Source organism: Gallinula chloropus (assembly GCF_964237585.1).
Source record: "Gallinula chloropus genome assembly, chromosome: 7".
In the NCBI taxonomy this organism is placed as follows: Eukaryota; Metazoa; Chordata; class Aves; order Gruiformes; family Rallidae; genus Gallinula; species Gallinula chloropus.
The window spans coordinates 26,777,897-26,793,848 of record NC_140092.1 but is presented as its reverse complement, the minus strand read 5'-3'; the positions used below and the strand labels follow the sequence as shown (position 1 = coordinate 26,793,848).

Genomic DNA, 15,952 nt, shown 5'->3' with positions numbered 1-15,952 from the left:
GAGATCTTAGGGGGAAGTTCTTTCCAGAGAGAGTGGTGAGGGGCTGGAACAGGCTGCTCAGAGAGGTGGTGGGTGCCCCATCCCTTGGGATGTTCAAGGCCAGGTTGGATGGGGCCCTGGGCAACCTTGTGTAGCTCCAGGCCTGGAGGTTGGTGCCCTGCCTGGGACAGGGGGTTGGAGCTCTGTGATCCTTGGGGTCCCTTCCAACCCAGACCAGTCTGGGATTCTATGACATCCCATTCTGCTCACAGCTGGCACAGTTCAGAAACATGCTTCTGGCAGCCTGAGCACAACACATTCATTTATGGCCCCCAGACATCACAACAGAAACAGACAACAGATTAGAAAAGGAGCAAGTCAACAGACTCTAGTTTCACACTGCTGTTGGAGATACCTACTGGAGACTGGGCTTTTCACAAACACTTGGAAGGTTTTAATGGCAGCCTGGTTTGCAGGTCCCTCTCCTCACTCTTGCAAGACCTAAGCTGCATCTAAAATACACACTGCACATTACTTGGTTATTATGAGTATAATGTGTATATATGATGCACACCTGCGTTTTCCTAGGTGGGGTTTTCTGTATGGGATCATTCCCACACCTAAATGGTCACTCAGTGAGTTAGTAAAAAAAAACTGTAATGCAAATTTCCACCTCCAAAAGGGTTTGACTGATCAAGTGGTGTAAAAGGACGGCATAAAAGATTATACCAGGAACTTTATTTGTTGGCATCCATGAATGAAGATATAACCAGGTGGACAGATGATGGTAGGGCAGTAGATGTGGTCTACCTTGACCTCAGTAAAGTATCTGACACCATCTCCCACACCATCCTCATGACTACACTGAGGAAGTGTGGTCTGGAAGGTCAAGTAGTGAGGTGGGTTGAGAGCTGGTTGAAGGGAAGAAGCCAGCGAGTTTTGATCAGTGGGACAGAGTCTGGTTGGGGACCTGTATCTAGTGGAGTCCCTCAGGGGTCGGCACTGGGACCTGTGCTATTCAATATATTCACTGATGGCCTGATAAGGGAATAGAGTGCACAGTCAGCATGTTTGCTGACATCACCAAACTGGGAGGGGTGGCTGCCACCCCAGAGGGCTGTGCTGCCATTCAGCAGGACTCAGACAGGCTGGAGAGTTGGGCGAGGAGAAGTTTAATGAGATTTAACAAGGGCAAGTGGAGGGTCTGGCATCTGGGGAAGAACCACCCCAGGTACCAGTATAGGTTGGGGACTGGACTGTTGGAGAGCAGCGTAGGTGAGACGGACCTGGGGGTCCTGGGGGACAGCAGGATGACCATGAGCCAGCAATGAGCCCTCATACCCAAAAAGGCCACTGGCATCCTGGGGTGTATGAGAAGGGCTGTGCTTAGTAGGTCAAGAGAGGTCCCTCTCCCCCTCTGCTCTGCCTTGCTGAGACCCCACCTGGAATATTGTGTCCAGTTCTGGGCCCCTCAGTTCCAGAAGGACATAGAACTCCTTGAAAGGGCCCAGCACAGGGACACCAAGGTGATAGAGGGAGTGGAACCCCTTCCTTATGAGGAGAGGCTGAGGGAGCTGGGCCTCTTTAGCCTGGAGAAGAGGAGACTGAGGGGTGACCCCATCACTGTCTATCAATATGCAAAGGGTGAGAGTCAGGAGGCTGGAGCCAGGCTCTGCTCAGGGGTGGCAGCGACAGGACAAGGGGCAGCGGGTGCAGCTGGAGCAGAGGAGGTTCCATGGGAACATAAGGAGGAATTTTCTCCCTGTGTGGGTGAGGGAGCCCTGGGACAGGCTGCCCAGAGAGGTTGGAGAGTTTCCTTCTCTGGAGACATTCAAACCCACCTGTATGTGTTCCTGTGTGATTTAGTCCGTGTAATCCTGCTCTGGCAGGGGGGTTGGACTAAATGATCTATTGAGGTCCCTTCTAACTCCTAAAGTTCTCTGATTTTGTGAATAGGCAGGTCCCCACAATGATCTACCTACACACATACAACCCCTCTGCATTTGCGAGCCCTTGAGCTCCTGAGAACTGGGGCTAGAGGCAGAAACCTACTTTTGAAGAGACACATCAGGAAAAAACACCAACATATTGCTTTAAAGGGTATGAAAAGAAAAGCTATGTTATATTTAACTATAAAGAAAAAACATTCAGAGGTGGAAATGCCGTCACAAAAACCTAGCAAAGCTCACCCAGAGAACTTACACTTCTTCCCTTTTCATTTATACACAACTACTACCTCCCCTTACTCTTGGATGTAATAAACCAGTTTAGTGTAACACCCAGAAATAGTTATTCTGGCTATCAAACCCAATGACTGTTCTTCAACCCATTTTATTGCAATGCTGGGACTGAGCAATGGCAAATATTTACATGAACTGTAGCCAACCACTGCAGAGGTTTACTTAGAAATGTGTGAAGTGGGCAACCTTCAGGTATATGCAACAAAAAGATTACACTGAAGGGAGTATCAAAGCATGAATAAATCAATAATATCCCATAAAAATGTGGTTCAATCAGTAAGAAACAAAACTCCAACGCGACCCTTAAGAATTTCAGCCAGATGCTCTCAAATTGGAGAGCTCTTTGCTTTACCATACCTGGCAGACAAGCCTGACAAAGCCCTTTTGAGGATTTCTGGAGTGCTATCTGTTGGTGGAGGTATATCAGGAAGATCTGAATCGCTTCTAAGATCCAACTCGCAAAGTCTTTCATCCAAATCCACTTCCTGTGAAAGGAAAAGAAGGGGGATAAAAAAGCATGCAAGATTAATAATTATTATGTCAGGAAACAGTATTTAGAGTCATAAAAATTGCTTCAGGAACCAATTATATATACAGACATTATCTTCTGCCCCTGTCCTCGGCATTGGTGATGCTGCACCTCAAGTGCTGGGTCCAGTTCTGGGCTCCTCACCATAAGAAGGACATGGAGGTCCTGGAGCATGTCCAGAGAAGGGCAGCCAGGCTGGGGAAGGGGCTGGAGGGCAAATCCTCTGAGGAGCAGCTGAGGGAGCTGGGGGTGTTCAGCCTGGAGAAGAGGAGGCTGAGGGGAGACCTTCTCCCCACCTCCACTGCCCTGCCAGGACGGTGCAGAGAGGTGGGCGATGGTCTCTTCAGCCAGGGGACAGGAGATGGGACGAGGGGGAATGGCCTCAAGCTGCCCCAGGGCAGGGTCAGCTCAGATGGGAGGGAAAAGTTCTTCCCTGGCAGAGTTGTGGGGCTGTGGCACAGGCTGCCCAGGGAGGGGGCTGAGTCCCCACCCCTGGGTGTGTTTAACAGATGGGGAGATGAGGTGCTCAGGGATATGGTTTAGCACAGGACAGGGACGGTTGGACTTGATGATCTTTAAAGGGCTTTTCCAACCTTGGGATTCTGTGATTCTAAAAAACACGATTGTGTAGCCATGAAACTGTGGACATTACAGGAGACAAGTGTATCCCAGTAAAAGTGCACGAGAAGGCCAGTGCTGAGATGTTGTGACACTACCTGCTGTGCTCAAGAAACTCCACACTCCAGGCACTTTTTCAACCCACATACATAAGCAGAAGGATAAACACGTCCAGAAACACTACACAGAACACAGGAGTTCAATAGAAATCCCTAACCCTCTAATGCATTCCCTCACCTACATCTCAAACTAACCTGTTATGGAATAAAGAGAAGGGTCTTCTGCTGGTTTAATGTCACATTAAGGAAAAAAAAAGGTCCATGGAATGAATGAACAAACAAATGTTCCCTTTGTGCACTGAAAAGAGGTCGCTGGCCCAGTCTCATACATACACTGCGACCCCCCATTATCCATACAGTTAGGAGATGATGTGCTGGAAAGCAGCCCTCAGGAAAAAGAGTTGGGGGAACTTATGGATGAGCCATCAGTGCAGCCCAGAAGGCCAACTGCATCCTGGGCTGCATCAAGAGAAGGCTCCAGGGGCACCTTATAGCACCTTCCAGTCTCTGAAAGGTGCCTGTAAGAAGCTGGGGAAGAACTATTCCCAAGGGCATGGAGCAATAGGATGAGGCATGATGGGTTTAAACTGGAGAAGGGGAGATGTAGGTTGGATATTAGGAAAAAGTTCTTCACTCTGAGGGTGGTGAGACACTGGCCCAGGTTGCCCAGAGAGGTGGTGGAGGCCCCATCCCTGGAGACATTCAAGGTCAGGCTTGATGGGGCTCTGAGCAACCTGCTCTAGTGAAGATGTCCCTGCTCACTGCAGTGGGGCTGGACTGGATGACCTCTAAACATCCCTTCCAATGTCACACATTCTATGATTCTATGACCTGAACCCTCCAACTTGAAAAGAATGATCCAAAAAAATCTGAGAAGTGACCACATGTCCTATAGACAGAGTATTACTCAGAATCATTTATTGTTGTTTCCTCAGGACTTAGTCACTCAGGAAGACATCAGCTAGACAGACTGTGTGTCCAACCCAACCACAAAACAGTCATTACACATTTTGAATGACAAAGTACAAATTATCACCAACAGTCAGGGTAGACTGTCAAGGCTCTTTTTCCTCAGCTAAAGCCAACACTGAAGCTGTTGATGAATTACTTCACTTGTTCTAATGGTACAAACATCCCCAGGGAGTCAGAAGGCTGCACTCACCCTGGCACAGCAGTAAGGCAGAGAGCTGTCTCTATAGTTCACTGTCTGGCTCTCTTGAGATCTGAACTTCTTGACTTGCCTCACCTCTCCAGGATCCCAAAGAGCTTCAAGTCTGCCCCACCACCTCAGGTTCACCAGTTCTTAACAGCTCTGGGGACTGTGATGTAGCTGTGCTTGGACACTTTTTTCCCCACAGCTATACTATTTCTTTCCTCTGGATCTTTCTACCTGAAAGGAGGTTGTAGCAAGGTGGGGATTGGTCTCTTCTCCCAAGTAACTAGCACTAGGAGAAAAGGAAACTGTCTCAAGTTGTGTCAAGGGAAGTTCAGATTGGACATTAGGAAAAGTTTCTTCACTGAAAGAGTGGTCAGGCCTCAGACTGGGCTGCCCAGAGAGGTGGTGGAGGGGTCCAAAACATATGTAGACATGAGGCTCCAGAACATGGTTTAGTTGACATGGTGGTGTTGGACAGATGGTTGGACTTGATGATGTTAGAGATCTTTTCCAACCTTAAAGATTCTGTGATGATTCTCCCTCTCTCTTTCCAACTTTCTCATCTCTGTTCTTTTTCCTTAATTTTTGGCAAGTTGTAAGACAGCAGAGATACACCTCCCCATACCCTGCATAAGCCACCAGAGAACTAAAACAGCCTATGATCCCAACCATCACACAGCTCCTCTGTTTATAGGCTACTGCCTTTTCCTCTCAACCCCTCGGCCTCTACCAGGAGGTTACACCTCTGTGACTGACATCTGGGAGGAAAAGGTAAGACCTTCCCAAGTCAAGGCCTAAGCCCACAGCCAGGAGCTGCACCAAGTGGCTGTGGGAGGGCTGGGGTCAGGCTGGCCCCCAGGCGCTGGCCATGGTGCTGCAAGAGGACTCCCACCTCCCCAGGCCACCCACCACGCTCTCTCCACAGAATCATCAAGGTTAGAAAAGACCTCCAAGATCTAGTCCAGCTGTCCCCCCCCCACACCTCTGTTACCCATGTCCCTCAGGTTCTCATTCAACCTTTCCTCAGACACCCCACGGGACGGTGACTCCACCCCCTCCCTGGGCAGCCCCTTCCACAATGCCCAACTGCTCTTTGGGAGAAGGAATTTCTCCTCATTTCTACCCTGAACCTGCCCTGGCACAACTTGCAGCCATTCCCTCTTGTCCTGTCACTGGTTACCTGTAAAGAGAGGCTGACCCCCAGCTCACCACAACCTCCCTTCAGGTAGTTGTAGAGAGTGGTAAGGTCTCCCCTCAGCCTCCTCTTCTCCAGACTGAACAGCCCCAGTGACACCACTCCAAGGGAAAACTCCATCCTTCTGATTTTTAAATTGCTTTTATCTTTTTAGAATCCAAGATCATGAGGTGGCACAAGGGAAACAGGTAACAGCAGGAAGAGTAATTTTCCTTTAACATGTTAGGCCACACTCAGCTCCAAGGTTAAATTCCTGAATGGCTTTTACATCGTTTACTTATTTGAAAGAACACGATCCATGCTTCTCCTATTCCTTGAAAACCCACACATGAATAATAATTATTTTACACTGTCTATAATTAATAGATGTAAAAAGAGAATGTACTGTGTGTGTGGTCCAAACTTCAGGAAGTCCGTAAAACATCTGGAAAAATCAAACAATATTGATCTATTTTTATATCACCATGATTGAAACCTTGTCACTCAGAGATGTTTATTATAGTGTTGAACCACAGCTTAGGAAAGCAGCTACAGATGTGACTGGGGAGAGGGAAATCACAGGACCCTCCCAAAGCCACATCCCAACTACTCTGCCATGGACTGGAGCGTGACAAGCTACGTGCAGTGCTAGAAGGCACTAGGACTCAGTGTGTGGATGATGGGCAGTAATCCTGGCCCTAAAGCCACAACTCAGCATCTTTAATCTTAATCCCTGTTTGCACAGGACAGAGATGTTCTCTCTCTTAAGCATCCAGAAGTAAGAATACCCCCAATCTTTTTTGTTCCATTTTGGGGCTTTTGGTAACGCAGAAGATGTTTCCACACTCAACTGGTGTTTCAGTGTTAAAAGTAATTTAAAATTCTACTTAGTTTTATCCCTCTGGTATTTAACACACAGTTGTCACACGCCCCAGTGGAAGCAGTGGTTTAGATTTGCTGTCTGAAACACCTGAATTCATGGGTGTGGGGCATCTTCCAGAGTATCTGAACACCTTGAGGAATGAATCTGTGTTCACCTGATGTGTCTTTCAGTAACTTGTGGTTCATATTGCTGCTACTGGAAGCTTGGCTGGTGCAACCTCCAAGTTGTACAGTACTTCATGGAATCAACAGGTTGGAAAAGACCTTTAAGATCATCAAGTCCAACTGTCCCTGTCCTGTGCTAAACCCTGAGCACCTCATCTCCCCATCTGTTAAACACACCCAGGGGTGGGGACTCAGCCCCCTCCCTGGGCAGCCTGTGCCACAGCCCCACAACTCTGCCAGGGAAGAACTTTTCCCTCCCATCTGAGCTGACCCTGCCCTGGGGCAGCTTGAGGCCATTCCCCCTCGTCCCATCTCCTGTCCCCTGGCTGAAGAGACCATCGCCCACCTCTCTGCACCCTCCTGGCAGGGCAGTGGAGGTGGGGAGAAGGTCTCCCCTCAGCCTCCTCTTCTCCAGGCTGAACACCCTCAGCTCCCTCATCTGCTCCTCAGAGGATTTGCCCTCCAGCCCCTTCCCCAGCCTGGTTGCCCTTCTCTGGACAAGCTCCAGGACCTCAATGTCCTTCTTATGGTGAGGAGCCCAGAACCGGACCCAGCACTCGAGGTGCAGCCACTCGGTGTATTTGGTCATCTTTTAGCCTTACATACAATAACCAGTGGGAGCCAAACCCCCAACTACCTTCAAGTCCCCTTTGTAACATAACTCATAAATGACCTCAAGTACTTTATTTTCCAGCTAATTGCCAAAATGACCACAGCCATTTCCTGAATAAGGCAATTAATTTGCAAAGTCAGAAGCCAAAGAGGAAATTCTTTGCTAAAAGCTAGCTAATTGTCTTCTGCATCATGAAGTGCTTAGAGAACCCCATCACTGGGGGAACAAGTCTTCCTTGCCAATTGTTTTCTTAATTATTTTACATGACTGATTGTAAACATCCCTGTTTATAGCCACAAATAACAACAATCTTTACAGAAGGAAACACTAAGGTGATAGTTGTCAAAGCCTGCCAAAAAAAGTCTTACTACTTCAACCTGACCTTGTAGAAGCAGATTTGGAGCTCAGTGTAAAATCAAATAGCCCTTCCTTCTCCTGCTCTTCAGGTCTGGGATTTGATCAAGCTGAAAACACAAGTGACAACAAGGGCCTGTGAGGGGTATTAAGTGAAAATGGCAGAACTCGTACATCCTACAGGATGCCATCCAGAGGGACCTGGACAGGCTGGAGAAGTGGGCCCAGGTGGGCAACAAAGTCAAGTGCAGGGCCCTGCACCTGGGTTGGGACAGCCCCTATTATCCATACAGGTCAGGAGATGATGTGCTGGAAAGCAGCCCTGAAGAAAAGGACTTGGGGGGACTCGTGGGTGAGAAGTTGCACATGAGCCACCAATGTGCATCTGCAGCCCAGAAAGCCAAATGTATCCTGGGCTGCATCCCCAGGAGTGTGGCCAGCAGACCAAGAGAGGGGATTCTGACCCTCTGCTCTGCTCTGGGGAGGCCTCACCTGCAGTGCTGGGTCCAGCTCTGGAGCCCTCAGCACAAGAGGAGGCCACAAAAATGATCCAAGGGCTGGAGCAGCTCTGCTGTGAAGCCAGGCTGGGAGAGTTGGGCTGGTTCAGCCTGGAGAAGAGCCTTTCGGGGCGGGGGGGGAGGGGGAACAACTTTATAGCACCTTCCAGTCGCTGAAAGGTGCCTGTAGGAAGCTGGGGAAGAACTGTTCCCAAGGGCATGGAGCGATAGGATGAGGGGTGATGGGTTTAAACTGGGAAAGGGGAGATTTAGGTTGTGAATTAGGAAAAAGTTCTTCACTCTGAGGGTGGTGAGACACTGGCCCAGGGTGCCCAGAGAGGTGGTGGACGCCCCATCCCTGGAGACATTCAAGGTCAGGCTGGATGGGGCTCTGAGCAACCTGCTCTAGTGAAGATGTCCCTGCTCACTGCAGGGAGTTGGACTAGATGGGCATGGAAGGTCCCTTCTAACCTAAAACATTCTAGGGCTCTAAGTGACTAAGACACCTTTCAAGTCCAACTCCAAATAAAATGTTTTATCCGAGGTGTTCTCATTTTTTTTTTCTAGAGTTCTCAAACTGCAGGTAACAAAGCCTTTTACACACAGAACACATGCCACTCATATTGATTCACAACCCAAATCTCTGTAACAGATAAATGTTGCAATGAGGTCATTGCCTTGCTTCTCTTCAGTTGAACACACATGTTCCTTCAAGTGAACCTATCTGATCAGCTCACAGAATACAAGGCCAACAAGCCTGAGATGATGCAGGCTTAACAAGTACAGGGAAGAAGGCAAACAGGATGGGGTCTTTACACACTACAAACATCTCTGTGTGTAATAAACACGCCTGACACACTACCATGCTCGTTGGTTTTCATAATTTCCCAAGTACACAAAGATTGGCTTAGTTGTAAGGTTTTGTTCTAATTTTAATGTTCAGAATCACAGACTCACAGGGGTCAGAAGGGCCCTCCAGAGCCCATGGGGTCCAAGCCCCTGCCAAAGCAGGGTCCCTAGGACAGGGCACACAGGTCGGCGTCCAGATGGGGCTGGAATCTCTCCAGAGAAGGAGACTCCACACCCCCTGGGCAGCCTGTCCCAGGGCTCCCTCACCCTCACCGGGAAGAAGTTCTTCCCCACATTGGGGTGGAACTTCCCCTGCTCCAACTTGAGGCCATCGGCCCCTTGTCCTGTCCCCACAGACCCTGAGAAGAGGCTGCCCATGTCCCCCTGTGTCCCACCCTTCAGCTATTGATCCCCATTGATCAGATCCCCTCTCAGGCTGCTTCTCTCCAGGCTGAACAGCCCCAGCTCACTCAGCTTTTCCTGGCAGGGGAGATGCTCCAGGCCCTTCACCCCCTTCGCAGCCTCCGCTGGACTCTCTCCAGGAGATCCCTGGCTTTTTTGTCCCAGGGAGCCCAGCACTGGACACAACACTCCAGGTGGGGCCTGACCAGGGCAGAATAGAGGGGGAGGATCACCTTCTTTGACTACTTGTCTTGCAATTTTTTTTTTCCAGGACACAATAAGGAACTTGGAAGTACACCACAAATATGTTTTTCTTGGAGAAGACAGCAACTGAGAGTATGATGACAGCTTATACGAAAAAAGTTCGCACACAAAAGAATTTAAGGATGTCATTTTACCTGTACAGGTTTTACTTAAAGTAAGTTTTCTCCTCCTGACCTTTCTGCAGTCTCTCTCACAAGTTTCACAAAGAAGTCAAGAGTTTGGTTACTCCACACTGTAGCACTGTTCTCGTTTCAGCTGGGATTGAGTTAATTTTCTTCCTAGTAGTGGGTACAGTGCTGTGTGTTGGATTTAGGATGAGAATCATGTTGGTAACGTACTGAGGGTTTGGTTGTTGCTAGGCTGCATTTACAACAAGTCAAGGACCTCTCAGCTCCTCACGCTGCCCTGCCAGCGAGGAGGCTGGGAGGGGACACAGCCAGGGATATTCCATACCATATGACATCATACTCAGCATCTAACTGGGGGAGTTGGACAGGGGTTTAGACTGCAGCTTGGGAACTGGCTGTGCATGGGTGGTAAGCAATTGTTCTGTGCATCACTTGTTTGTATATTCTGTTATCATCTTCCTTGTCTATCATATTAAACTGTCTTTATCTCAACCCACAAGTTTTACCTCCAGCACCCCCCCTCCCAATTCTCTCCCTGGGGTGGGGGAGCGAGCGAACAGCTGTGTGGTTGCTTGAGCTGGGTTAAACCACAACGAGCGTATTCAATTAGATGTACCTTGATACCTTCCTCTGACGTCAAGATATCAAAGTGCTGGGACATCCTGAATAATGAAGCCTTTTCTTTCCAAGCTCTTAAAGCCCAACATATGCAGACACACAAGCAAGGGAACGACACACACCGACTGGGAGCCTGCAACCCACAGATGTGTCCGCATTGCTGCCTGCGCCTGGACTAACTCACCACCACTTCCAAGAAAACAGAGGTTTGGAAACAGTCAGCCCTTATTATTATCACACAGCAGAGAAGTCAGGCTTCTCTGTGGAAAATACAGATCCATTTTCTGGATAATCCTACAGAAGTCAGTCAAATGGAGTAACTAAGTGACCCATGACAAACTCCATTGTTCCACTATAACCCACACTGCCACCCAGAGATTTATTTATCTCCAAGCACGTTCAGGTATCAAACCCAGGTCCACAGGTCTCAACAACTTACCTAGCAATTGATTCCCTGGAAAGGCTCTCTAGTGGAACAGAAACAGCTTTTTCAATAGGAGAAACAGCAGGCAGTGATTCTGAGCTTGTTTTAGTTACAAATAATTAACAATGACCCTAGGCAAACAAGCACTTGTTCCCACGGACCAGCAACGCAACATGATTCCACTACTCACCCCCCCACACCCCAGTCCTACTCCCAACAACCCTGCACAGTACAAAAAGGAATCATTGGGATTGCATTCTTTACTAAGCAGTGACCATACTAATACTTTTTAAGCATTTGAAAGCAAATGACTGGAGTTTTTAAAGCGTGAACACACACACACAAACCGACCTGTAAAACTTTAACTGACTTATACATATTAAATATTTCAATGCCAAACCCTTCCTCTTGCTCCCCAGGGCTGCAGAGTATTTGTGAAGGAGCTTTGACAAGATATTGTTGGAAAAAGAGTGTCCAGGGCAAGCAGCAGCAAATAAGAAAGGGAGAACTGAAAAAACTTGCCATAGGACAAGACAAAGAAGAAGCTGTAAAGTCCTACAGGGAAAAGGCATGGGGACTCTGTAAAAACTCATCAGCTCACCAATGGAAATCACCAAGCCTTGCAGAGCTTGGGAGCTTCAGGAAGAAGCTCCAGGAAGCAAGTTCACAAAGGACACACCATCCCTTCACACAAAACCAAGGAAGTTAACCTGTATTTGAAATGATACAGACGTAGAAACGGCTACCAGGTGTTTCCAGGTGGTGATGGGGGGGGAGGGGAGGGAACCACCACCCAACATGCAAATGAGAAGAAAAAACCCACCAGTTTCAATTAAATTCAGTAGAAAATGAGCAGCTGTGGGCATAGTAAGCATAACATGAAAACTATCAGCTTACATAGTGAAAACAGGACTGGAAGTACAGAAGGTAAAACCCTCCAGACACATTTAGTGCCTGTGGAGCTCCCCAGCAAACACAGAGCGTGTCCCTGGCAAACAAGGTGATTTAAAGCATGTCACCTGTACTTATCTGGAAGTCTGAATTAATTGGGTCAGCAAGAGCAGCAGCAGCACAAAGGGTTACCCTGTGAAAGGAGGCAACCAGGTTCTCTGTTCATTACAAGCCAGGATGAGGGTGATGTTCTGGTACTGTGTGCTAGGAAGCAGCGGAAACCCGCTGCACGGTGGCCATCCTATGGGGTGGGTTGGAAAGGACATTAAAGATCATCTAGCAATATTAAGTAGTTATGAACAATAGAACAAGTTTTTGGGTCAAAATACACAATTACCACACCAAATAGGTTATCTCAGAATAACTAAAGGACAACAAGCTGTCCCTTGCTGTGAAGGTCAGGCAAGAGGCAGAGCAGAGAGATAACCATCTAAAAGGGTATAGTGTGGCACCTGTGAATCCAGGTGATCAGGTGGAAAGCCACCCCATCACCTACAGCAGACACCACTGTGTACTCACATGCAAAACAGAGACCCAAACCGTGACCTGCTGACAGAACTCAGCACAAAACACTGGTTTATCTTTGTAATAACCAACAGCCTGATAAGCAAAATCAATCCTTAACGTCGCCTGTGAGCCATGGCAAGGGTCACCAGTGCTGTGCACATCACAGATGGGTTGAAAAACGGGAACAAGGGGTTAAATAATCCACCAGAAAGTCTTCTGTGGGGCAGAAAAGGCCTTCTGCATCTAACAGTTCAAGCAATTGCCACAAATGTATGCATACAGAGATTCATGCTGTGCAACCAACATCCCTGCTGCATCAAGGGCCCTGCCAGCCCCTACAATTCTGTGATCCCACAAGAGTCCTTCCTGTTCAGCACCATCTGAAACCGGATGAAATGCTAAAATGTCGAGTGGCTAAAGTAAAAGTGCACGAAGCCTATAAGCAAAAGTGTTTCTCTCTCTAGAAATCACGCAAACAAACCAATATTAGCAAGCTTTAGGTACATCCTTTTGAGGTCCAGAGGCTTTGAATGGGAAGAATTCTTTGAAGGCGGCTCACTCTGCACCTCAGAAATAAACTTGGGCTGTAAAAATAAAGCAGAGCTGAACAACTCCACAGTAAAACAGCTGTCTGACCACACTGCTACCATCAACCCTATTTAAAAGTTAATTCCCACCTACATCTCTGCACAAGCATAGCTTAAACGTTACCTTAACTGGTCACTGCCCTCAACACGGTGCAGTACTGGGACTTTTTGAGTTCCTCAGCTGCCAGTTCAGGCAACCGAAGCCCGGAATAAAAACCGACTATTGGAGTTTCGCTTTCCAATTCCTTGCCACAACACCTAAGGCAGGCTGCCCGTCGTGCAGCTTCCAGCATCCATCCACACAGGTCCAGCCACTGATTCAGAAGCCCTCCACCACGCCTCGCAAACTCCACCTGGCAATCACAAAGCTCTGTAGGGGTTTTTTTGGGGGTGGGTTTTTTTTTTCTCCTCCTTTTTCAATTCCAGCTACCAAAAGCAGAACACGTTTCATCCGGACGACTCGACTGCCTCGACGTGCTGAGCTTTTGCGGGGCTAAGCCCGAGCAGCACAGCAAACAAAAGAACAGCACTGTGGCTGGTTTTGCCACTATGATGAACCTGACGCACAGACCTCCCAGCTCCAAAACCTCCTGCCTTAGCAGAAATGCCCTACTGTAAGTCCTTCCCGGGCCAGAGGTGAATGCCTATCGCTTCAAAAGCCATAAAGCAGGAACAGTTTGCTAGGGAAGTGCTGACACGGCCTTTAACCGGGGTAGATTCACCCCCCCGCCCCCTCACTCCCCAGCCCGCCGTCGCCTCCGCGCCCCACGGCGCTGCAGCCCGCTCTTTGCCCGGCCGCTTCGGCAAGGGGCGAACGGCGACGCGCAGCCTGACAGGGTGCGGGCCCGGAGAGATGAGGGCGGCGGGGCTGGACGCGGGCGGGCCCCGCACTTCCCCTCACGCTGCGGGCACTGAGGCCGCTCGGCAAGCCGCCCTCTCCCCGCTCCCGCCGCGGAGAGCGGCCGCGGGGGGTTTCTGCCTCAGGCCGGGGGAGCAGCCCGGGCCCGGCGATCCCTGAGAGGAAGGAGAGCGGCTTCCCGCCACCCCGCCCCCCGGCCCGCATACCTGCTCCCGCGGCCGCACACCCTCACCTTGTCGCTACCCGCCTCCGCTGTCTCTTCCTCCTCCTTCTCCTCCTCCTCTTCGGCGGCCGCCCTCCGCCGCCGTGCAGACATCGCGCCGCGGGAGCTCAACTCCCAGTCAGCGGCGAGCGGGCGCATGCGGGGCCGGCCCGATCGGGGCGAGGAGGGCGCGGAGGCCGCGCCGCGGAGCCCGGCCGCCGCCGCCGCCGCCGCCGCCTCCTCCTCCTCCTTCACCTCCTCCCCTGAGTAGCCTAGCGCCGTACCCCCCCGGGGAAGGGGGAGCTCTGGCTGCGGGCACCGCCACGGCTCGGGGGCGCGGCCGGACCCCACCGCCCCGGGAGCACAGAAGCGCCCGCGTCCCCACGGCGGCTGGGGCAGAGCGGGCAGGGCGGTGTGGCCCAGGTGCGCCCGGCGCTCCGCCCCCGGCCCTGTCCCCGCCTCCGGCCGGCGCAGCGGGGCGGAGCGGGGCCGGGCCCGGCGGCCGGTAGCGGGCGGGGGCGGCGACCGGCCCGACTTGGCCCTGCCCAGTGCCAGCCCGCGGCGGTGCCTCCCGTCGGGCCGCGGCCGCTGGCTGGTGCGGCGAGGTGGAGTGAGGCGGGCGCGCCTTGTGCCTCCCCGCACCCTCCCCGCCACCCGGGCGTGGGCATCAAGGAGGTTGTTTTCTCCCGGGGGTCAGGAGTGCTGCGTGCCCGCAGTCCTCCGGTGAGAGCCCTGGTGAGACGAGGGCGTCACCACGCAAAGCCGTGGGACCTCTTCGTGTCAACACCGGCGGGGACTGGGGCAGGCATGGCTGGGTGTGTGAGGAGTGCTGTGCTGAGCTGAGCTGAGCTGAGCTCCACTCAAACCCACCTGCCCTGCGTCCGTTTAAAGAGGCAAGATTGGTGCCTGCCCCAGTCCTGCCCCACCATGCTGCATGCCCTGCTGCCATGGTGCCACTGGCCTGTACAGGAGTGTAACACACCTGCCTCAGAGCTCATAGTGGAAAAAGAACTCTCTGCGAGGGCAGTTACACACGCTCTGTAACACATTTACACCAGCAGCTCAATCTTCCTCTCCAAAGAGCCACTATTTTACTAGATGGGCTATCCCAGGAGGTGTGCAGAGGGTGGGTGTGAGCGATGGGCCCTCTCCACCCAAGCTGCGCCTATGCTGGAGATGCTGGGGACAGGCCTGGGTATGTGACAAAGCAGGACAAGCAGACCCTTAGGAACATCATGACCATGAGCTGCCTGGAGATCACATATGTCTGCCAAGTCTTGCCATGATTTGGTGTTGTCCTGGCCCTCTCATCCAGTTCAGAAGATCGTATCGGAGTGCCTCTCAGCTCTGACACACTGCTGACGGGTGACCAGGAGAGCAGGCACTACCTTCACTTCCCAGAGCCTGCTGAATTCCTTTGGCTTCCCTGTTACAGCACCCATCCCAGTGTACTGTGTTTGTCTGGCTACTGACAGTCTGGCCGTGGCAACAGCCAGCTGCTCCGGGGCATTCCCATGCAGTCTAAATGCCACCTTGGTGTCCACCTTAGGTGTCTGCAAGCAGGGCCAGCACCTCTTTGCATGGCAGCATCAGGCCTCGTCTGCTGTCCTTTACATTATCCCTATGGTGACTAGTCTCACTGAGCTTGACTGGTTTTATTTCTATTATGTAAACACTACTATTATCTTCCTCCAAAGGTATGCTTGGCATGTTTTTAATGACAACACCACAGTTGAGGAAGTTGCAAGCGGCTGCGAGCAGAGATGGATGATGGCATTGATAAACCTACTCCAACACTGCTGCCAAGAAGTGACGACCCTCCGGTGCTTGGGAAAACAAGACATTCCTGTGAAGGGTTTTCTGAGCACCACTGACAGCATCAGGAGGTAGCGTGT

General features: G+C 50.8%; 1 protein-coding gene across 1 annotated transcript in view; it reads right to left on the bottom strand.

The window, feature by feature from the left end:
* CDS1 (CDP-diacylglycerol synthase 1) overlaps positions 1-14,216 on the bottom strand; it is a gene marked incomplete at both ends in the record, with an annotated part of 35,947 nt that extends 21,731 nt beyond the window's left edge. The window contains 2 exons of the mRNA XM_084266813.1: positions 2,577-2,704; positions 14,088-14,216. Coding sequence (XP_084122939.1) covers positions 2,577-2,704; positions 14,088-14,216 — 257 coding nt within the window. The remainder of the gene's footprint in view (positions 1-2,576; positions 2,705-14,087) is intronic.
* Between the last annotated feature and the right edge of the window lie 1,736 nt (positions 14,217-15,952).